This window comes from Cynocephalus volans, chromosome X (assembly GCF_027409185.1).
Source record: "Cynocephalus volans isolate mCynVol1 chromosome X, mCynVol1.pri, whole genome shotgun sequence".
NCBI classification, from domain to species: domain Eukaryota; kingdom Metazoa; phylum Chordata; class Mammalia; order Dermoptera; family Cynocephalidae; genus Cynocephalus; species Cynocephalus volans.
In genome coordinates, this window is record NC_084478.1 from 146,304,293 (window position 1) to 146,329,251 (window position 24,959).

General features: G+C 38.7%; 1 protein-coding gene across 3 annotated transcripts in view; it reads right to left on the reverse strand.

The window, feature by feature from the left end:
• The window catches only part of GPC3 (glypican 3), a 423,767-nt gene that overhangs the window by 393,121 nt on the left and 5,687 nt on the right, over positions 1-24,959 (reverse strand). Inside the window, exon 2 of one of the 3 annotated variants that reach the window (XM_063083953.1) lies at positions 636-749. The exons of 1 other annotated variant lie outside the window; for it this stretch is intronic. In XM_063083953.1, the coding sequence (XP_062940023.1) occupies positions 636-749 (114 nt within the window). Of the gene's footprint in view, positions 1-587; positions 750-24,959 lie in introns of all 3 variants that reach the window. One more of the 3 variants, XM_063083952.1, reaches the window with a different exon arrangement.

A 24,959-nucleotide genomic window follows, 5' to 3' on the forward strand; every position in this document is an offset into this window, starting at 1 on the left:
CTACAAGTTAGCTAGGAGAAATGTAATTTCCTATCCCTTCTGAAATGCCACAGCAGCTTCTTTCACAGCCATATGCAGGCATGGTAAGAACTAAGATTCAAGAAGAGAAGAGAGGTAACCACTCATACAAACAGGAAAACGTTAGGCCGACAAGCCAGTTTCTCCCTCTTAAATAGAAATGGTCCTAGTGGTCTGAAGGAGTTCATGTGTGTTCCACAAATATCTAACTCACTCCTAGAGAAAACTCGGCTCAGTATTTAAGGAAACCTGTTTTTTAAATAAATCTTATGGGCTAGCTGAGAGAAAGTATCATTTACTCTTTTTGCAGAGATTTACAACTTTTACATATAGGTAAACAGAATGCACTTGGACAATGATTTTTGACAATACCCACCTTTCCAAAGATTAAAATGAAGCTTCTCTAAAAACTGTTTTTCCTTAACCAGAATCTCTCACTGGGAGGTTTTTTAAAAATATCGTGTTAATGCTGAAATGGTAATTTATAAATTATATTTAGCGTTTGAAAGCCTAGTGCTCAAATAATGATGCCATTGAGTAGCACATCTAAAATGATCCCTAGAACTCACCTTGGAAAACCGCAGCATTCTGAATAATTAAGAACTTGAGCTCCATACTAGCAGACTGAAGCAGTTGTTCCATGTTCAATCGTGCTGTTAGTTGGTATTTTTCTTCCATTTTTCTTGAGCAGCATGTTGGGCCCTTGGGGAGACATACTTGCAAATCTGATCCTAAAACAAACAAGGTTTTCATGTTTCAGTAAGCAGAATGTCTCTCTTTCTCTCTCTCTCTCTCTCTCTCTCTCTCTCTCTCTCTCACACGCACACACACACACACACACACACACACAGCAAACAGGGCAAAACAATGCATTTCTTTTAAAATACAGTAAAATCTTGATTATTCAAAATTAGTGTTCATCCTGACTAATCCCTTTGTTCTCCCATTGTCCTTATGACTGATTCTTTTTGAATAACCATCAGAATTAATTGCCTAGGTTTGACTCATAAATTCTGCATAAACTAATTTATAGCACCAAATACATGTCATTGAACACTGATATTTAATTTTTCTGCTAAAAGATCAATCTTTACTCCTATAATTTATTTTTTTTTATTATAATTTATGAATGAGAAGACAACCAAGAAACAATTTTTAAAATTCCTGTTATGATTTCCAAATGAAATGTATGTCTGGCCAACCCAATGTTGCTTTTCAGGATAAATGACCAAAACATCAATATCATATCAAAGCTATGTTGTTGCTGTTTTAACTAAAAGTCTAGAGCAAAATGCAAGTCATTCTACAAATATTTATTGGGCACCTACCATATGCCAACTGTTGTGGTTATAACGGTATATAAAACAAAGTCCCTGCCCTAGTGGAGCTTAAATTCTGGGAAACAACTAACAAACAAATAAAAATATAAACATCATGTCAAGTGGTGATAAGTAGTATAGAGAAAATAAAACAAAGTAAAAAAGGGAAAACAAACTGGTGAATCCATACAACAGAATTCTATTTAGCCATATAAGGGAATGAACTGTTGATACATGCTGCCACACGAATGAACCTCAAAAATATTTTGCTAAGTCAAAGAAGCCAGATCAAAAAAAGTACATACTCTATGGTTCCATTTATGTAAAAGTCTAGAAAATGGAAACTAATCTATAGTGACAGAAAGCAGCTCTATGGTTGTTGGGGAGGATGGAGGGCAGGAAGTGGGTGGGAGAAAGGGATTGCAAAGGGTAGTGAGGCCACTTTGGGGAGTGACGGCTACGTTCATTATTTTGATTGTGGTGATGGTTTCATGGGTGTATACATATGTCAAAATTATCAAATTGAACCCTTAAATATGTGCAGTTTATTATATATCAACTATACCTTAATAAAGCTGTTACTTTTTTTAATATTTAAAAAAGAAAGTAAGGGAGATATGGAATGTGCAGGGACTATTTTATTTTATATAGGGTAGTCAGGGAAGGCTTCTTTCATAAGGCAACTTTTCATGAGAGATGAGGGAAGTAAGGAAGAATCCCATGATTTTATATACTCCACCAACACTAGCAAATATTAGGGCTCAATGAATATTAAGTCCAATCTCCTTCCTCCCTCCAACTCTTGTTGTACTCAAACTCTCTCTTCAATGAGCATTTGTTGAGCATCTTCTGTGGTAGCCATGAAAACATGCGTCTCAGATCTCCTACTGTGGGGAGTGTAATTGACTAATGGCCCCAGATGCTGCCCTATGAATTCACCACCATGTTGTGCCAAGGCTATAATCCCTGGGGCTGTTCCCAGGCAATGACTGGGCACAGCAATGTTGCTAACTCCTGTGAGACATAGGTCTTTGCTTACAGAAGACTTTAGCTTGAGGGGTCCCCATTGACCTTGCCAAAACTTCCTTTAAGTTGCACTGCTGTCTAAGATTCTTCCTACTCAACCTTCCTTCCTTTCCTCTCTCTTCTGTAGGAGTCAGACCTGCATCATGGTCTGATGGCTCTTCCAGCCTCCTTCAGCTCCCTTCCCATTTTCCTTCATGAGTGTTTGCCCAATAAATCTCTTGCACCTCTAATTCCATACGAGGGTACTTCAAAAAGTTCATGGAAAAATAGAATTAGAAAATGAAATGAATCTTTCCATGAACTGTTTGAAGTACCTCATATTGGATTAGATGCCAATCTAATTGGCATCTGCTTCAAAGAGGACCAAATCTAACATACCTTGCATGTGCCAGGCACTGTGGTACGTGGTGGAGTTACAAATTTGAACAAGAGAGACTTGATCCCTGCTCCCAAGGAGCTTCACTGTCTAAAGAGATTTACAGAGATAAATACCTAGTACATATAAATGAGCACAATAATGCAACATAGCTAAGTAGGATGACAAAAAGTGTATATGGGATATAAGGATGACTCCCCCAAAGTCCCATAAGGTCTTCAGCAAAGTAAGGCCTAATAAATCTTACTGAAGTAAGGTCTGGAAAGCATATTTAGGCATTTTAGACAGCTTTTCAACAACTTTTTTTTTTTAAAGGGGTGGAGGGACTAGTTAGCCCTAAGTTAACAGAAAATTTATTTTTATTACAATATCTTATTTCCCTAGGAATTCTAGTTGATCATGGCCTTAATACATGTGTCCAAGTTTTCTTAATATAGGAATAAAATTCATCAAGTTTTGCTTCACATGACATCACCGTTGGAGTCCAGAGTATTGACTCCAAGCTCTCCACTTCCTCCTCCTCAAGGGAGCTGCTGACAAAAGTAGTGAAGAAGAGCACAGATAATACATATCACCAAACCTAATCCAGCACTGCAATTTATAGTACTGGATGGAAAGGTGATATTTAATGTCAAAATACAATTTGGGGTCTGGAGACACAGAATTCAGATTTATCTCCTATAAATGTCAATCTCATATACAAGCCTTAAACTGATTTTAAATATGGTCTAAGCTTAAAGGCTTCACGATTATCTTCAGAAAAAGAAAAAAAAAAAAAACAGAGCTAGTTCTAGCTCACTGTGTTCTTTTTACATGAAGTTACAAAATATAATGCTATTCTAGGAGTAGAAACTGATGTAGTTTACTCGACCAAGAAGGAAAAGAGTCCCACAGGGAAGAATGGCTAATCTAAATTTGAACAAGGTTCGTTGGAACACACATGTAGATATGAAAAATCCTATACAGTAGATACTTCCCATATACCAAGTTCCTGTCCATTTAGCAAGGTTTTATTTACTTTCTTGGCAAACCAATGCCTAAGTAGTGTGCCTTTAAAATATCTGTATGTAAATGAGTTCATAAAATTGTTATAGATAAAATCCTTTGTGTTTCTAAATTTGCATTGGTGACAACTTCCAGTTTTCAGGAATGGTTGAGTTTATTTGGCAGGTTGGCTGTTAGTACTGTTCCTATTCCCACCAGCTCTAGCTAGTGGGAGTTATAAAATAATAGGGCTCTGGTTTTTTTCTCTGTGAAGTGCTTCAGATCTTAGAAGGTAACAAATTGCTGCTCAATTTACATACAGAAGCCCAAGAATAACTCTTTGAATTACCATGACACCAGTTTGGTTTGCCTTTGATATAATTCATAAAGTCACTCAGAGCTTGCATAGTGTGTGCCCCTTCCCTGAGTTGGTCAAGTATCATCATTGTATAAATTCCTACCACCTCAAGAATCAGTTTAGCCAAAAAATCTTTAAAGGAATAGAGCCTCAAGTGAGAACTTTTGGGAAAACACATCATAGGTCATGAAGAAAGTATATGTTATGTCCAAATATAAGTGTATACATAGCAATATTTACCCTTCTTCCCAGTGATCACTGCCTGGTTAATCAATGAATCAGTACAACTGATCTAGCAGCTAAGAGTTAGCTATAGATTTGAGGAAATAAAACATCCATAAACTGATAAGAATTCAGGATTTGCAAACCAGGAAGGAGAGAAATATATGCCAAAGGGAAAAATATTTAGTTTTAAGCAAATTTCACATAACTCACAGACCAGCTGAAAAAAAGGCCCTACCACAGGACAACACGATGAACAAAGAGGGCCAGGAGAGCTAGCCATGTCTAAATGAAATGGCAATAGTAAAATATAACCATTTCAGTGCATGGACACGTGCATGAAAGAAATGAAACAGAAAGAACACACAAAACAGAAAGAGACAGAGAAAGAATTTAGAGGAAATCCTCATCAACTAAACAAAGAATTACTCTGGGAACTGAATCCCAAATGGAATGAATAAAAAGTACACTTGGAACTGGTACATACTTGTACAAATAAAAGTGGAAAGGTCAATTCAAGAAATAAGATGCAACCTACAAAAGACATAGAAAATAGGAAAGCATTCTTTAAGTATATGAGGGACAAAAGAAGGTTAAAGGAAAATAGCCCCTTTATTAGATGGACAGAAAAAATAATCATAGACATACTCATCAAAGAGGGGTGTTCACTCTTTTTTTGTAAAAATGGAATTCACTTGGGAAATGGGAATAGAGACAAGCAATACAGCCTGGGATGGAGATAAGGAGAAGGCTTAGCAACTGACTATTCAAATGAGCCAGAAAGGTTCAGCTCTTTGGGGCTTAATAACTTGCATTCCCAGATGCTAAAAAAAAATTAACTGAAGTCATTACAGGGCTGCTAGTTCCCATTTATTTTGAAGGATTAAAAAGTGCCTTCATACTATAATCTCCTCTCCTAGACTGTAAATTCCTGAAGAGCAGAGAATGACTCCCATCTCCTTTGGGATGCCCCGTCGATCCCATTCAGTCCTGTGCATATAGTGTTGAATTAATGAGGGCTGTAGACTGAGAACACTAGCAAAGAACTTTGTGTCTGTCTATATCTAAAAAGAGGGAGTGGAGACAAATGACCCTGAAAATTTTACATCTGTATGCTTAACTTTGATCTTTGAAAAATATTAGAGAATACCATAAAAATTAATTTCCAAGCATCTTGAAGATACACAAATGGATTTTTCACTTGAAGGAACTATGAAGTAAGTTATTTCTAATTATTTTGAGACAATGTTTTACTTGCACATTGGGTCCAGTTCTGGCTCCTACAACTGAAGGAATATTTGAGCTATGAAAGTTTTTTCTCTGGGGTATTATTCCCATATGTCCCCAAACTGGACACCCTTACCAGCTGCCTCGCCTCCCAGAGGCTAACCACAGATGGTCCACCGAAGGCTCTCTCCTGATGCATACTCTTGTGTCAAGGGATCTCTTCGGGCTCGGCTACCTGTGGCTTAGCCTTCTTGACCATCATCACAGACTCTTTTCCTTTGGGAAAGAGTTCTTACTCTTTGTTGGCTCCATTTAAAGAACTGACCTTTTAGACTGCTCCTGGTTTCCCTTAGCCACCTCCCCCCGAACTGGGACTTCAGTTCCTCTTTGCTGTGAAGTTCTAGGCTCTTCACACTCACTTAAAGACCCCATTCCAGGCCTGAGCCCTGTATATAATTGGAAGAGGAAAGTCAATATTGTGCATGGGACTGTTTAAATGTGTTAGTTCTATTGAATTTTATTCCAAGTCAGTAAGTGTTAATGATCTGGAGGTCAGCGGCATCATAGACACTAGTTAGGCAGGAAAGAGCAAATGCACTTACGGCCCCTCAGGTCAAGTTGTTTACAATTTAGTCCTAGCCCCACCACTTGTTAGCTGTGCAAGCAAGGACAGGTTACTCAACCTCTACATGCCTTTTGCCTTTATCTATGAAATGGGATTATCAATAGTACTTACCTTACAGAGTTATTGCAAGAATTAAGTGAGATTATACATTTAAAGCTCTTAGCCTTCTTGATACAAAGTAAATATTCAATATGTGTTAATTAAAATTAAATAAAAAATAAATTCACACTGAGAGACCAGACTTTCACACACAAGAATACCTAGAGAACAGTAAAAGTTGGTATATGGTTATGTGAAAAAACATGCAGGGTATTTTCTCAGGTGATGGAAATAGTCTATATTTTAATTGGAGTAGCAGTTACATGGCTGTATACAATTGTCAAAACTCATTAAACCCTTCACTTGAAATGGGTGCATTTTACTGTTTATAAGTTACATCTCAATAAAGTTGTTTTCTAAATATGCAATACAGTCAATATTTTCTAAATAAGGGAATGTGTCACTGAGGCTCTCAGTTTCAGAGAAGACTTCCAGGAGGAGGTGGGGCTTGAGATAGACTGTAAAGGATGGGAAGGATTTAGAGAGGCCAGTGGGTGAAATGTGTTTGGCTCCAGTGGAGTAGTGAGGCAAGGCTGACCTGCCAGGAGACAGGGTGGAATCTGGGGCAAAGTTAGCTTATCAGGCAAGACAGGCCCAAAGTTGAAGGGTCTTGAATACAGGCAGAGGCCTGTGGACTTGACCCCATGGGCAATAATGGACCACTGGAGGTTCTCAAGCAGAGGCATAATATGATAAAGAGTGCTGTTTAGGAAGATTAGTCATAAGGCCTGAAATTGGGAAATGGACTAAATAACCCCTCAAGGTCACTTCCAGCCCTCTGATTCTCTAATTACCTTTATTATGTTCTATATGTTGGTTATTTTACTAGACTGCAATTTTAGCTAATGACTATAAATTGTCAAAAATCACATTAAAAAGCACATTAAAGAACAGGAGAAATATTAATGTAGACCTTGATCCTTACACTTTACTAAGAGCAGATAAAGCATATTCAAACAGCAACAGAAGAGAATGAATCGTCAGGGCTCAGTAACAATGAAAATTGAAATCTTTTATATACATATCTTTTATATATTTGATTTGACACATTTCATTGGGAAGGTCTGCTTTATGAACAGCAGATTTCTTTTTTTTTTTTTTTTTTGCTAACAAAGGTACATTGTGCTGAAAATAATAATGTAATATTATCATTAAAGTAATATTAAACAAAGGAATAAATTATATCCAAAGTTGGTTGCTTCATGACTTATAGGAAAAATAATAGATGCCTATTAAAATTATGCAAAGGATTAAGTGAAGGTTGCTCTACTAATGAACCAAAAAACATATCAGGCACTTTAAAAAGGTATTTTCTTTAACAAAGGACAAGTCAATTTGCCATCCAAAAATATTAACTAATTTCCTTAGCATATAATAGTGACTTGCTATTAGAACGGCACCTTTCTCCCTAATTAATCATTATCTAAATCAAATCTTACACGCTCATTAATTTCTCACTAATCAAGATAGGAATACAGATGAAAGAAATGGCTGCATTTGAAACCAGTGGGGAAAGTGATGATTGCTGGTGGAAAAAATCATCTTAGGGAACCCAACTGAAGGTTACCCTTCTTTTATTTAGCCCGAAAGAACATGACCTTGTAGAGGGTGCACCTGGGTATCAGGAGCTCAGACTTTAAATCAAAGACCGTACCTGGGGCCACCATAGACTCTGCCTCTATAAAAGGTACACCAAAATGTCGCTACCACACTGGAGTACTGGGAGTTTAAAGCAACCCTGGAGATAAGCTATTCTCTAAGCCTGAGAATTAAAGAATGAATTACCTTTATCTCTACTGCCAACTGTCAATTAACTGCCTATCATTTCATGCCCAGTAAAGGTTGAATCCACCCAGATCACTACACTCTCCCACAAAGAGGTTCTTTCTGGACCACATTCCCAACCAGCAGTCAACATGTGCTCGGGGAATACAAATTCACTGATTATATTCAGCCTGCCAAAGTGGTGAATGAGTCATTCATCCAACATTTACTGAATGCCTACTTTGTGCCAGGGACTATGCCCAAACAAAGGAATACAATAATGAACAGGACATAGTCCCTGCCCTGGAGTTCACAGATTGGTCTAGGAAATGGACTCCCAAACTAACTAGAAACCTCTAAGTCACTCTGGACACCTCACTCACTACATCCCCTATAGCCAAATGTCACCAAATCCCACTGATTCTGCTTTCCAAATGTCTCTCATCATTCCCCTCCTTTCCATCACTGCCTCATCACCTCACCTCCTTTCACATGGATGACTACAACAGCCTCCAACCTGGCCTTCCTGCCTCTACAACCTCCTCCACCCAAGCCCTAGAGAGGTAATTGCTAAAGTACATATCTGATCAAGTCATTCTACTTCTTAAAAAACCTCCAAGAACATGGAGCAAGGGCACAGAGGTGCAAAAGTGGTGGCATGTTCAGGCACTGCCAAGGAACCTGGCAAAGCTAGAAGGAAAAGTGAAGTGGTGGACAGTGGCAGGGGCCACATCAGGAGGAGCAATGTGAGCCCTGCTGCAAGATGACTCCTAGTTCCCTGTTCATTGGATTCCCACAGGAGAGAATGTTTGTGGGAGCAGAAACAGATGCACTCCAAAGGCTTTCTGTACTTTGAATTCCCATAGCACTCTCCACCCTTTATAGAGTCACTTCTCACACTCTCTGACTTGCATCATAGTTATTTTTCATGCCTTATCTCCTCTAGATTTAAGTTCCTTGAAGGAAAGACCTTTGACTGACTCATCTTTGTATCTCAAGGGGCCCACTGTGGTTTGGGCTTGATGCCCTCCCCTTTCACTTGGATGCAATGCCAGAAACTCAAGAGAGTTTAGTTTTAAAGGAACTAGGTCAGATTAATTGATGCTACTAGAGCAACTTTTAGAAAAGCGAAAGACACACACACACACACACACACATCACTGGTTTAACAGTTAGGGGAAACTCCCTAATAAAAAGAAAACTGGGTTGGAGAACAATGTCAGCTACTCTGGAATTGGGATGAGGAATCTTTTAGTTTAAAATCCTGTCAGAGGGACTAAGCTAAGGTAATTTTCCTGTCTCCCCCGCTCACTCCTTCACTAATTGTTATTCTACTCAGATAAGTAGCTGAGGTCCTGTCTTTCAGGAGATGTATAGTTTTTATTTTTCAGATACAATCTTCAAATATGCAGACCTGAGGCATAGCTGAGAATTTCAACACCTGGGCCCAATTTAAGTGCTAGGCCCTTCCCCCTGTGTATGAAATCACATCAGGGGGAAAAGAGCTCTTCACTACCAAAGCTAAAGTGTTATTATCGGTACACTTTGTACGTATCTCACACTGTGTTTTGCAGTCTAGGTTTTTGTAGCCATTGATATATTTTTCTTATTCCTACAATGTATTAAGTTGTATGTTTCTGTGGGCAAGAACTATATCTTAGCCATCTCTGTATTTCCTGGCATGGCATAGTACCTGGTATATAGTATACATTCAATAAATGGTTGTTGGATTAATGAATAAGTGGTCACAATGAAAGCCTGCTTTCTGTACATACATAGTAAGCTCCCTGTCTCTTGAAGCATTCAAGCATAATTGGGGTAGCAATATTAGAGATACCACAGAAGGGACTCCTGCACTAGGTAGGAGGCTGAACCTGGTGACCTCCAAGGTTCCTTTCTCTCTGTAATTCCATAAAAGCCCTACTCTAACTTACTAATCTCTTTTTACATCATGGTTATCACTGGCACACTCTGATAATGCATCAGAGGAGAGAAGCCCCACAGCCATAAATGTTAGAACTGGTCCTTTTGTCATAAGCAGTTATGACAGCGTTTCTTCAGAGAATGTCTCATCTGTGACAACTATATATTTACCACTTTGCATGCAAGTTGTACCTAAAACTCAGTATATCTGAACTTAAAAAAGCCGTCTTTTGCTTCACAGATATTTATGGCTTTTAAAACTCCCTGTAGGTGATATTTCAGCAAACCACAAAGAGTAGGTGGAAAGCTGCAGTCAATTGCAAGTGCACCATCACCTTGATCCCACAGATCCTGTGAAAAGGTTTTGCAGGAGGAGAATAAGCAACAATTGCCTTCCCACAGCTACAGTATTTAGAAAATATATTTTTTAAGAAAAAAAATTCAACAAGAGTTACGAGGTAAGATATAAAGTTTATGTGGAATAATGTGGTAGCCTATTCTGTTTAAGAACTCTTCTGATCCAGAGCAACTTAGGTAAGTTATTTTATTCCCCAGGTCCTTAATTTAACCACTTGAAAAATGGGTTAACAGCAATTGCCACCCACATCCCTCTCAAGAAGCACACTGACATTTTACAAATGACTTTAAGCTTCCCTCAAACATAGATTAGAGAGCTCTGGTAAATTTGTCTGATTCAAGAGGCCCCAGAAAGCTCTCCTCTATAGTGGGTTGAGTGGTGTCTTCCAAAAAGATATATCCATGTCCTAACCCTGGAACCTGTGAATGTGATCTTATTTGGAAAAGGGGTCTTTGCAGATGCAATTAAGTTAAAGATCTGGAGATAAGGTCACCATGCATTATCCAGGTGGGCCCTAAATCCAATGACAAGTGTTCTTAAAAGACACACGAAGAATAGACATAGGAAGAGTAGAAAGCCGTGTGAAGATGAAGGTAGATGTTGGAGTAATACAGCCATAAACCAAGGAATGCCTGGAGCCACCAGGAGCTAGAAGAGGTGAGGAAGGATTCTCTCCTAGAGTCTTTGGAGGGAGCATGGCCCTGCTGGCACCTTGATTTTAGATCCTGGCCTCCAGAACTGTGAGAGAGTAAATCACAGTTGTTTTAAGCCACCAAATATGATGTAATTTGTTATGGAAGCCCTAGGAAACTAATACACCTTCTTTCCCCATCTATCCCACCTAAACGTATCTTCCTAGCAATGTCTAAATGTTTCATCATGGATGAGTTACTACTTTGGTTAAGCCATTTTGTCAGGTGTTGTCTTAAAGTACAATAGTGCTCCATAAATATGTATAATCCATAAAAAAAGATCATATTTAAAAAAAAGAAAAACAAATTAGCAAGAAAAATAAAAGTATTTTATAGTCATGAAAATATAAATTAGTAACAATTATGTGAAAAAATTCTTACCTCACTGATAATCAAACCACCCAACTACATAAATAAAGTATCTTCCTATCCTAAAAAAGTAAAAATAATAAAGTGCAGTATTCCTTGAGTAATGCCCTCATTCCTCAAGGCTAAAGAGTTTACTTCGGATCTTCCTTAGCACAGGAAAGAAGGAGGTGGGTAGGGGGTGGGGGGAGGCAGCCCAGAACACCTGGACAGGGACTGGGGAGGTGTCAAAAAGGAGGATCAAGAAAAAGAGAAACAGAAACCAAAACCAAATTTTACATAGAATCAACCCCAAGAAAGTAATACTGACAGAGCCCAAATATTACTTTAACAGCCCGTATTATAAAAAGGAAGAAGACTTGCAGAAGCAAAAAATAATAATGTTGCCTCAGTCATTGGCCCATTTTCCAGATCGTCTATTTGGAGGGTGCTCAGACCAATCCAAATGCCTCATTTTCACTGCTCGAAGCCATTTGTTTTCTGATACTTAACATATTAGGCATATTTTGGATACATGAAAAAAATTATTTCAAGATATGAGCAATGAAATAATCACAAAGGGAGCCAGGCAATAATGAAAGATGTCTATCAGTCTGGGCCTCCAGCCCAGTGCTGAATTTGGTAGGAGATCCTCTTCACGTTACCCCTGCCCTAGTCTTCAGCATTTCTGGAAAAGCTGTTTAACCAGCTCAGGCAAATCTTTCCAATGCCCAATTGCCCTAACGGTTAAGATGCTTCTCCCAGCTCTAATGGCTAACCTAAATTTCAGTTTCAAGCCATTGCACCTTGTAATTACATTCTCAGCCACTGTAAATAATCTGTGCCCTCTATTATATCTTTCCCCTTTCCCTGTGATAGGGACCTGTGGAAAAGGGATTCAGTTGCCTTGTTAGTACAACATATACACTATACCTGAGCAAAATACAACCAAAAGAAAATCAAACATTCACTCTTGATCCCCGAGTCAGAAGTGCTGTTATTGATCTTTTCCTTTTTTCCCATCCTTCAGCTTATCTGAGTGTCTACACTGACATGCTCCAGTGCTGTGGCATTTATGCCATCTTGGGGAATAGCTGTGTAAATGCTCCAGTAATTTTATACATCTTCCACATACTGTTGTGTTAGAACTTGAGAATTTGAAGGACTGGGAAGGATGGCTTTTCCTCCTCCTCCCCCTCCCACCCTCATGTAATAAGAATAAAAATCCTCACTAATTGGCCCTCCTCCTGCATGTTACTGATGTCTAGACTCGGTGGCAACTTCTTTCTGTGGAACAGATTTAATGGAGGAGAAAGTGCATGAGAAGAGAGTTAGCAAGCAAAACACTGCAGAGCAGCTACAAGAGTTAGGAACACAAGGAGTTTTTGGTAAGATGAGGTTTGAAGCTAAAGGATATTGTTTCAAACACACGCACACACACACACACACACACACACACACACACACACATTGTTGAGTTCACTTTTCTCTAAACCAAATGGTCCCTAAAATTGAGGAAAATCTAAGTCATCTATGCAATACATAAAAGACTTTTAAACGATATTCAGTAGTGACTTTTTTCCTCCTTGCTTTCTTTAGGAGTTATGAAAAACAAAAATAAATTATCCAAACAGGTGATTTGGGGATTTTCCTTTCATCCCCATGATTTTTCTGAAAAACTCAAAAATTGCTAATAGTAACTTCATTCTCTCATGAAGCTATGGGTGACTCAGATACAGAGCTCTCCAGATCCCTTTGTGGACTCCAAGAGGCAGTATCAGGAGGACTCAAGATCAAACTGAACAGACCAAGCCTGGATCCAGGGTCTCCCCGTAGGTCGCTAGTCTTATATGACCTGCCTTCAAAAAGTCACCAGTTCTTGAGACCACAGCAATTTGGTTCAGGAATATCTGCTTCATTTGATTTGTACTGTTTTTTCTTTGTTTGTTTGGTGTTTTTTAGGGAGAATGAAAATAAAAAAGAAATGGTGACACAGAAACTATGGGGCCAATCATCCCAATCCATGCATAGCTAAGGAGCACTGGGTTCAAGGTAGCTCATGCTACTGTGGGCTTAGGCAGCGATGGAAACAGGTTGATGAAGTCACTGAGGCAGTTCAACCCAAAGGACGACCTTCACTAAAAGGGAAAGAAATGTCCATGACCCCAGGCTGCTGGGCTGCAATTGGGATGCAGCATTCACACAGGTTCAAGCCACTGGTCTTCTCATGCTCTCCTCCTGCCCCTCAACAGATATGGAGACCCCTCTATACATGGCCCTCAACTGTCTGCATGTATGCTTTCCCCACCAAGAGCAGGGAGAGTGGAGTACAGTATTTGACTGAATCCCTAGCATCTCACACATACTAGGTTCTCAAAACTGATTTTCGGAGTGATTCCTAGAAATGCTGAGCCTATCACCAGACTAATGGTAAGGAACTCGGACGGCTCTGGAACCAGACTAACTGGATTTAATTCATTCCCTCTCTATTTGACCTTGGACCAGTCACTAAACCTCTCTAAGCCTCAGTTTCCTCATCTGTAAAATGGGGGAAATAATATTACCCACCTAGTAGTGCCGTTGTGAGGATTAAGTGGGATGTTGCCCATAAAAGGCTTAGCACAGCGCCTGGCTCAATAAATGTTAACGATTATTAGTACCTCCCCCACCACAGGTGTTCAATAAAAACTTGCTGAATTGAAGTCACACCAGTGGGAATGACTAGCAGATGTGAATGTGACCTGGGCTTTTTTTTTTTTTTTTTTTTTTAGTTTTTCCCACCTCACTTTGCACCAGATGACCTCTGAGAATTTTTTTCTTTTTTTTAAGAAAAGGAATAGAATAGGAGCTATTTAGGCTGCACTTTTGCTGATATTTGGTTTTTCATTCAGGGCAGAAAATCAAGTCTGGCAAAGTCAGGCACATGATTTTCCAAGAAATATGATAAGGCTATTAAAAACTCTAAATTAAAGTTGTGTAATGAGCATGAATCTGAATACATTTAAATTTCCTCCAGATCTAGTAATTTCAGCAACATCTTTATATATTTTTAAAGTGTGCTTTTTGCAACTGTGAGGAAACCAAGGCCCTAAAAGATAGCGAATTTCTTCAAGGGTGGGGGTGGGGAGGCAACACTCAATTGTCTTGAAAATTAACCCCTGAAAATGCACAGGATTTTATTACCAAACGGATGCCTGAGGAGATTACTAGATTTTTAGGGTCTTTACTATAAAGAGAGCAACCTGCATGCCTGAAATAATTAAGAAGAAGAGACTCAATTATCTAGTAAACTGAAATTTCAAACCACCCTGCTTACCTAAATGAGAAAAGCTGCTTAGACTAAAGCGTCATTACTTCTCTTTAGACAAGCCTTAGCAAAGATATACAAGGAACTAAAGAATGGGACTCTGCATTCTTCCCTAAGCCATAACAATGCCTGTTTATGTAAATAGGATTTTCAATAACACAATGGAATCTGAAAAAAATGTTTTCATTATTGTCTCTGAAAAAATGCAAATGCAAAAGATGAAAGTCAAGGGGCTTTCACTATGATGGGCACTGAATACCCTAAAATATTTATTCTATGTGAGTCTGAGCCTGGATTCCAAGTGGATCTAAGAAACAGGCAATGACTATTTCTTCTTTAAAAAGTCTGGGTACGATATGAGGAGACACAAAGATTTCTCTGACTCCATGGCAAGTTGAATGCATTTTTATCCAAAAACTCAGTTTAAAAAGAAATAAGAGTAGTAGTAGATATCTATTCACCTTTATTTGGCAGCCCCTTCCAAAATCTGGGCCAAAATATAAATATTCTTGCCTCCATCATCATCACCATCTGACAATCAAACACACCAGCATGACTATAACAACCTCCAGGCACAAACTAAAAGCTCATTAAAGACTATATGAAGGCTATTTATAGAAGAACTAAACAAAGAAGGAAAGAACTATTAGCAAAATTAATTAGACCATTCATACTTTTGACAACTATTACTATTTGTTTGAACTCAAGTGTCTAGCTCCTTTACTGACAGGTATTGATGACTATAGAGATACCATATATCTAGAGTTTTAAACTGACCTTGTAGTTTTTTGGTTCAAGAACTCAGGTTTTGACCTGTACTCTGTATATCAGCCTTCCTGTTGCTGTTTAGGCAGCTGATAAGAGGCAGAAATCCTTCTTGCTCATTAGGCCATTAGCTGCTGTTAAGCAAAGGGCTGGGGAGGGGCGTGCTCAGTGGCTCAGAGGAATGTGCCGGACTCCACATATAAAGCCAGCCCCGATTTGGGGTTAAGAATTTAACCTTAAAAGGCTGACAAGTCATAAATTTGCCTGAGGTTCATATATATGTGTGACTTTCACAGTTTATATTTCCTAGCCAGGACCCAAAGTCAAAACATGCCTCCTGATTAATGAATGGTACTAATTGTTATTCCTGACTTGAGAACATTAGTCTTTATCCATAATATTTTCTTAAAAAACACACAATCTCATACCTAAAACTCTCTGGTTAAGGGAGTGTGGATAACTAGCTGGAAAAATTAGGAAGAGGAGCCTAATGTTATCTGTTCCTTGGTGCTACCATTTTGGTAGTCAAGATTGACTCAAAAGCTTCCATTTCATTGTGTCCATCAAGCAAATTGCAAAGGAATGTCCTCCAAATCTAAACATCTGAGATAAAGCAACCATCTGTGACTCTACACACACACACACACAAAAATGAGCTGGGGTGTGGGGAGTGAGGGGAGGCAGGGCTGAAATGTCTTCAGGCACATTTTGTCTAACTTATCTTGTTAAATATTTATACATAAGTGCATAACCTAACAACCTTGGCCAAGCTTGGAAAAGATAATAGATACAGGACAAACAAAAGAGCCCCACAGGTATAAAGACAACAAAAAAACACCAAGGAATAATCCAATTGGAATACAATCTCTAACCCGAAGTCAGAATTAAAACTGGGACAATAAAACCACACAAGCAAAACAATGTCCCTGAAATGTGATAACTTCATCAGAGAAAAGCAGGCTATAATTTGGTTAGCCTACAAGGTAGGTGTCAGTTCTACACCACGCTAGCAATGTTTCAAAGGGGCTCCCTTATCTTTAGAAAAAAGGAAAGCATTCAATGAAAGAAAACAGATTTCTAAGAACAAAGATGCAATTTGCATTCACTGAGAATTATGACAAAATGAGAAAGAATGTAAACTACATACCAATGATCTGAGGTACTCAAGTCAGATATATCTAGTCTTGTCCTATTTGTACAAAAAACCTTTTAAACACTCAAAATTCTTGGAAAGCAGAGTATAAATTTACTGGTATATAATTTAGAGCTCTTCATTTCCAAACTAACTAACGAATAGAATTTTACAATATCCTAAGAGAAGTAACCAGCTACCCAAACCAAATATGTGGGCAGAAATGGAAAGCCTGTTTTCTCTCCAGAATTACCTAGGGCAGGCGGATGTGGAGGAGGCAGAGGAAGATAGAGGAATAAAGAGGAGAGAAGGAAATCAGAAGCTATCAGAAAAAGCAACACAACTTAAAACTAAAATGCAGAGGAAAATATAAAACATTCCACTCATCTATTTATTTTTAGAAAACAAGAAACACAAAACCGTTCAATAAATATTAACAAACCATAAAACACCCTCTGTTCTAAATTATAACCAGTTGAGAGAGAGTGTGAGGGTGGAAGGGAGGAAGGGGAAAAAGGAAGATGTGGGGAGCAGTCCGACAGACAGAAGGAGGGCCCCCATAGCTCTGGAGGCACCCTGAGCCCCAGAAGGGCCGCGAGGAGAGCGGAGAAGCGCACAGAACATCAGCTGTTCCCCTTAGCTAGGGGTGTGAGGGGAAATTGGGCTACTTAATATCACTACTCTATGAAATACTGATGAACTTTTCATAATTTTACCCATTTCATGCAGAATTGTTACTTGGTAGTCTCACTGCCAGTAGAATGTAATTTGAAAATAAAACTGGATGTTGTTGGAGGAAGACTCTGAATGATTGAATAAATGCTGGTTCCAACGCCACCTTCAGGCTTTGTGAATGAGGCAACCTTAACTCTCTCAAAGAACAAAGAAAAGGCAATCGGACAGCTTTTGAAGGCCCCCCAAAAACCCTTCAGGCAACGTTATTAAATTGACCCACAGCACTGAAGTTTCAAAGGCAAGAAATAACTTAGGTTTTAGAAATTAACACTTGTATAAAACCTTCAGAACACTATGGGGAAAATAAACCTTTATTTCAGAAATAAACTTTGAAGTTTGAAAACAAAGCAGAAAATCTGTTTCTGAAAGCAGAAGGGACTACTTGAAACACTGAGCACAGTTCTTCCATGGCTCTTTGAAACCCTTTAAAAGTTCCACTCTGATTTCTGCGGATGGCCGGAGAAGATACACCCCAGAATGCCAGCAAAAGAGAGAGTGGGACACCATTAGTGCCCTAAGGTAAGAGCAAAATGATCTCAGGAGATATTTGCCTCTGGCTGCATTAAATTAAGCCAAGGCCTAGAGCAGAGGTTCTACCCATCCAGGGGAGCAAAGACAGTGTTTTCCAAACTAGTCACTAAGTTATTAGCCACTGAGCAGAGATCCTGCTGGCTCTCTCTAGCCTACTCATTACCACAATCTCATTCATTCACTCACCCTCCCTCTCCCCTAATCTCTCCTTCTCCTCCCTCCCTCTCTCTTTCTTCCTCAGTCCCCCATACATTTCTTGTATATAGGTCTCTAAGGCCACTTAAATGAATGAATAGCCAAAGCACAGCACCAATGTGAGAAATCAAAAGAACAGTGACTTGCCATGTGCAAGACCCTCTCATAAGTGCTGCAAGATTTTTACCCTCATTGAACTTACACATGGAAGCTGCCCTTATCAAACTTTAACATGCATACATATCATCTGGGGATCTTGTTAAAAAATGCAGATTCTGGTTCAGTAGGTCTGGGATGGGGCCTGAGATTCTGCATTTTTTTTTTTTTTTTTTGTGACCGGTAAGGGGATCGCAACCCTCGGCTTGGTGTCGCCTGCACCATGCTCAGCCAGTGAGCGCACCAGCCATCCCTATATAGGATCCGAACCTGCAGCCCTTCCAGCACCGCACTCTCCTGAGTGAGCCACGGGGTCGGCCTGAGATTCTGCATTTCTTACAAGCTCCCAGGTGATGCTAATGCTGCTGGTCCATGGAGCACACTTTAAGGAGTAAGGCTCTAGTAAGAAGAATAAAGTCAAGTACATAAATAATAGTGAGAGCAAGCACTAACCAAGACCAAAGTAGTACAGTGATAGCTGGGTTCAAAGGGCAAAATGATCACATCTAGTCATAGGGAATCACAGAGTGGCTCATGAAGAAGACAGCATTGCGCTGAGACCTTGAAATATGGGTAGGACTGCAGCAGGCAGTGATGATGGGAAGACATTTAGGTGGTCAATAAGCAAAGTCTTGGAGGCAGACAACTACAGAGTACTTTCGGTACTGAGTCTGCAGCCTGTTATGCTCCAATAGAGGGCACACGTGCCAAGGGGATAAGAGTGAGAGACATGATGGAGGTAGACTTGCAGGACTTAGCCACTTAGTTTGGGTGTGGGACGTGTTAAAAAGAGAGTCAGAGACAATTTCAAGGTTTCACGTTTGTTATCAGGCAGAGATGCCATCACCAGAAATGCAGAATGTTAAAGAGAGGCAGGTTTGTGCAGATGGGAAAAGAAAATAATGGACTAATTTTTGGCTCTGTTGAAAGTGGAGATGTCCAGCAGGCAACTGAGAAATACTCAACTGGAGAGCAAGGAAGAGGTCAGGTTGGAAAGAGATATGGGAGTGATTCAAACAGCAAAGATAATGAAGTCATGGGAATGGATGTGGGAATGAGCAAAGAGAATGGAAAGGGCAAAGGACAAACACTACTGGAAGACTTACATCTAACATAGGGGAAGAGGAAAAGGGCGAAAAAGCGAAGAGGGAATCAAGTAGGAGGGGAACCCAGAGTATATCACATCACAAAAGTCAAAGGAGTGTGGGAATTTAAGTCAGATACTTTATATCCAGGCTGTATTCCTTCCCCTCATAGTCCAACAGCTATACTAGAAAGAGCATGAGCTATAGAGGGAGACAAACCTGGATGCAAATTCTGGCTCCACCACTTACACAATCTTTGGGAAAGTAAACCCTTCTGAACCACAGTTTTTTCATCTGTAAAATGGAGATGACACCACTTACCTTTTGGGTTTGCTGTGTAGATTAAATGAGAGATTAAATATAAAGCAACTGGAACATAGTCAGCACTCCGTAAATTGTTGTTTTCTATGATCTTCTTTTGTGGCCCTTCTAAACTATCCCATCAACCTGAAAGTGGTCTCAAAAAATCTACTGAAAAACAGGGAGTTTCAAGTTTATCTTGAATGAAAGTAGAAACCCTGATGAAGGGAACCTCTTAAACAACAAGGAAATTAAAGAAACCACTTATGCCAGAGAAATAGAAAATTATACAAGCCTCCCCTCACCCTCAAATCAAAAAATATTACATCTTCATAGACAATTAAGAAAGATCAGCTCAATTATGCAAGTATTCCTATCCTTTGCTTGGAGCCATATTTCAGAGACTAGCCAGCAGGGCCAAGTCTGAAGTAGAATATAGACCAGAGCTCCAAAACCTACACACTGTTACAGCTTTCATTCTCCAGGGTGGAGGGCAGAGGGGCCACCATGTTGGAAGGCAGGTCACTGGAACTCAGAAGCTGTAGATACTTTATGAGTGGTTGCATTGTGTGTACACAAGATATATGAAAGCAAGGCTTTCACAACAGAAATGTAAGGAATTATTGTTAAAAACCACCCACTGCTAAGAGTGACAACTAACAATTTTCAGTTTAAATAACATTTATAATTATTAATTATTGCTATGAAAAATAATGGAAATCTGATCACTTGATTCAAATGTATTTCTCTACAGAGAAGTCTCTGTGTGTGTGCATGTGCGTGTGTGTGTCTGTTTGGTAGTACATTATCTTATTGGCAAAGTCTTGGGCCATGACAACATATATTCATACTTTCTCTTAATCAAGAGAGTTCTTGATGTCTGGCAGTTTTTTTAAAAAAATCACCAGATGTTGGTAAAATATATTTAAAAACATGTCACATACAAAAGCCTGGAAAATATCATCCACACCCATGACTTCCAACTTGAGCTTATATGCTGATGAGTCCCAACTATGCTTCTCCTGAAGTCCAGAAGAATATATACACTCTTTCCCAGTGATCTCATCTATTCCCAGGGCTTCAATTACCATCTATATGCTGATAATTTCCAAGTACGTATCTCCAGCCCTGATTTCTCTCTCTTCTGTGATTCAAAACACAACTTCAACCATCTAGGGGACATTTTCTACTGCAATGATCAAACGACCCCTCAAACTCAACTTGATTGAAACCAAACTCACTATTTCACCCATTAAAAATATGCTCCTCCTATATTTTACCCATTTATTCCACAAATATTTACATAGTCCCACCACCCAGAAAAACTATAAGTTCTAGATTCTCCCTTCTGTCCTCACATCTAGTCACCAAGTCATGTTTACTCTACTTCCACTATTCTCTCAAGTTCTATTCTACTTACTGCCCCCTGCCTCTCACCTGTATTACTAAAACTCCCTGCCACGACTCAATCTCCAGTCATCATCCATGCGGAGTAAGGTTTTCTCTTCTTAAAATATTTTCATGGCTCCTCATTATCCTTGGAAATAACCCAAACTCCTCAGCATTTTCAGCCTACTTTTCTAGTTCATCTGCCCTCCATTTCCCTTGCATTTATGCTCCAATCAATCCAAACTATTTCAGTCCAGCAAATGTGTCATTTTGTCTCTTAACTCTGTACCTTTGCACATGCCTTACACGACAGCCTCTTTGAGGTAACCAAGCACCCCTTGTCCATAGCTCAAAAGCTCCCAGACCCCCACGTGGTACCCAGCTCTATAGCAGCCCTCATTGTGCTGCCTTGACATCCATGGTTTTCCTTGTCTGGCTCCCTGATTAAGCAGGGAGCTCCTTGCTGGCAGTGATTTTATCTTGTTCATCAGCTCCTAGCTTAATACCTGGCATATAATCAGTGCTCAATAAATGTTAGTTAAAGTAGGCAATGAATGAAAAACTTTTAAATATTTCTGCAGAGATAGTATATAAAGTTCATTATTAGTGAGTTCCTTTTCTGCAAATTTCTATTGGTTTTCCGAAACGGATATATGTGGTCCCCAATATAAGCACTCCATGAAGCCTAACTTGGAATGTGCCCCTTGGGTGACATTCTCATTTCCACGGAACTCAATATGCAATGCAGCCAGTGCTAGAAGTAGTTCTCTAAAATGGGCCAAATTCACAATATGGGTTAACTGTCACCGATTAACAAGGAAACGATGGAACTTGATAAATAAGCAGTAGCTCTTTATCAGTGACAATTGGCTCTGCAACAATTTGGGGCCAATCCAACAGAAAATGCTTTACTCAGTCTCTGAAAAGCCGTACCCTGTAGCTCTTCCCAGTGTAAGTTAGGCTTATTGTCTAGGTTATTAAAGCAATACAGATGTAATGATATTACACGTGTGTATGTATATGTATGAGTATGTGTGTATGTATATGTATGAGTGTGTGTGTATGTGTGTGTTGGAACCAGGCAGGGTGCTGGAAGTCGGAAGCTACAGATACTTTATGAGTGGTTGCACTGTGTGTAAATCAGACATATAAAAGCAAGGCTTTTATGACACAAATGTAAGGTATGATTGTGAAAGACCACCCACTGCTAAGAGTAAGAATTAACAACTCTCAAACAGTTTAAATAACAGGCATAATTATTAATTATTGCTCTCAAAATAATAGAAATCTCTCTATATATTTATATGTACATATAATCTATGAATACATGTCTATATATAACATACCCTAACACCATATTTAGGTAAAGCTGCACTTAAAAATCTCTATTTGTGACCTCCTCTTCAACCTTTAGTTTTGAAATAGGGACAACAAGGCTCCTGGAGCCAAAGAGAATAGGTAAATATGCTTCAACTCCACCATCCTCTCTTCAGTCTCTGCTGCAAATCAGTTTAGACAATGAAACATTCAGAGCATCAGTCATTCTATAGTTATACGCTGTCCTAGGATCTCACTGGACAGCAGTTAAGTCCTCTAGACTAAGTCTGTAGGTGTCTACTCTTACATTCATTACAACTAATTAATTAATTAGTACCATCACTAACTCTCAAAAGCACTAACTAACTCAAAAGCTAACATTACTAACTCAAAAGCACTGTACTCACCACTATAGAGGATATCATGATGAATCAAACATGGCTCTTGTATTCATTGAGCATTGTGTCTAGAAAAGACCACGAATAAGCCGTGTACTTCAAAAAAACATGGATATTAAGTAAAAAGAAATACAGATAAAGTATTTCTGGGAACCAAATGCAATTGGGGCACCTCTCTGTATTATCTCTGCACACATGCAAATTTCCATATTCAAATGTTTTCCAATCCTTTTCGTCTGTTATGTGCCAGTTAAACTTTCTGATATATATCAGAATGAGGGATTTTAATCTCCTCCCTGTATCTGTCTCTAACTCTAACTCTTCCTCTCTTTAGGTTTCCATCAGCTTCAATCTTCCAAATGAAAATCTGACAAAGAGCAATGGAGAATCCCAGGATGCCATGACGCATACTATAAGTACTAGTATGCGGGGTTTGGGAGAGAGGGAGCAGAACCATAATTAAGTAGGAGAGTATACAACTAGAAATTAGATTTTTTTTTTTCAAATGAATATCATTCCTTTCTTTTTACCCTCTTTCCCACTTGGGCCTCTATGTGAAAGAACCTCCCTATGGGTCTTCCCTAGCCATCTCATAAGGCCCTTTATCCTATCCAAATAAAAATTTCCATGGCTGAAAATCTACTTTGGATTATATCCTTTCAAATGTATATTTATGAAGCTTGATGTCATAGGAAAGAAACACCAAACACTGAGAAAAAACTTACATATACATTCAGTGAATGTTTCTATAACTGACACCGAGTTGCATAATTTACATAAACCTAAATATCACAGATCTGTAAAGTGAAGATAAATATATGCACTTATGTATATGTGTGTATCTTTAATTTATCTTCAAATTACTTAGAATGGTCTTGTAAAAAAGCAGAAAATACTTACCTCTTGTAAGATTTGGCTAGTCTACTTCTTCCAGAGTTACAGTGCAGCCAAATGAATTAAACCAATGTGCTTTATCACTTACCTATAGACAACAAATGGAGCTTTGACCTGAAAAAGTGGTTACGTTTTTAGAAACCTAGTACATTAGTAAAAATAAGTCAACTACTTAAATATTGGATTTATGGAAATGTCATGTTTGTAATACATTTCTAATTCTATTCATTTATTTAGTCTACAAATATGTATTGAGTACCTATTATATGTACTATATATACTGTGCTAAACACTAGGAATGCAAAGATGAGTAAGACACAGCCCCTAACCTCAAGGAGATCAGTCTAGTAGGGAAGATATAGATGATTATGAAGGTGAACCTAAAAGATGCCATAATCAAAACTTCTTCTAAGTTTCCAATCATAAACTTATTTTCAAAAGGCAGTCTCAAAAAGGCCAATTAAAATTTTACTCTAAAATTGTACCTTCTTCTCAATTTATAAGAAATAAATACATGCTTCACTGTAGAAATTTTGAAAAATACAGGTTATTTTCAAAATCATCACTTCTACTGAGAAATGTACATCTTTCAACTTTCAGGTGGATGGATGGAATACAATGGGTGGAGGTTTCTCTTATACTGGCTTTGACTTCCCTGTCTCTTCTACTGCCACTTTCACTTTCATTTTATCTCCCTTCCTATCAATTATTTATCAATATAAGCCTATTAAGTACACTTCAAAGAGCTTAGTAGATCTACTAATTTAGCATATAAATACAATTTCAGCTACTAGAAGTAACTTACTGTTTGGAACACTAGAAATGCATTTTGGTCCTTACATTGGCTCCTTTCTATTCATGAGGAAAAATACAAACTTTCAAATAAGACTTTGTCCAGGTACATACACAGAGAGGCAAAAGTGAAGATACCTTTCTTGGCAATCAGTCTGGATTCATTTTTATTTAAAGAATGACAAACAAGTATTTCTAATAATTAGCACTTGGATAATTGATCTTTAATTGGCCTAATTTGAAGTACAGAACTAAATCTTTACTTTGTATATTCAATAATATATTCAAGTGAGAATATAATGTTCCAGTGAGCATCCCCGCCACACACACAGCATTTCAAAACACACATTTTCTCTGCTGATATACCCACCTTCACTTTGCTTTCTGAACTGCTTTCTTCCTGTCATTATATCTCAGAAGGTAAATTCCCATTACTTTATGCTCTCTCTAAAGCCAGTCTGGGGCCCATGACTTGGATTCTATTTTCTGATGCTCATTTCTTAATGGAGTGCTAGGTATCCTGTTTCAAGCCAGACAATTTGCTAAATATGGGCTGATAAGTGGGGGATTTTTCTGCCCACACTTTCCATTAGACCCTAGATTACCAAAAACATCAAACCCATTTAC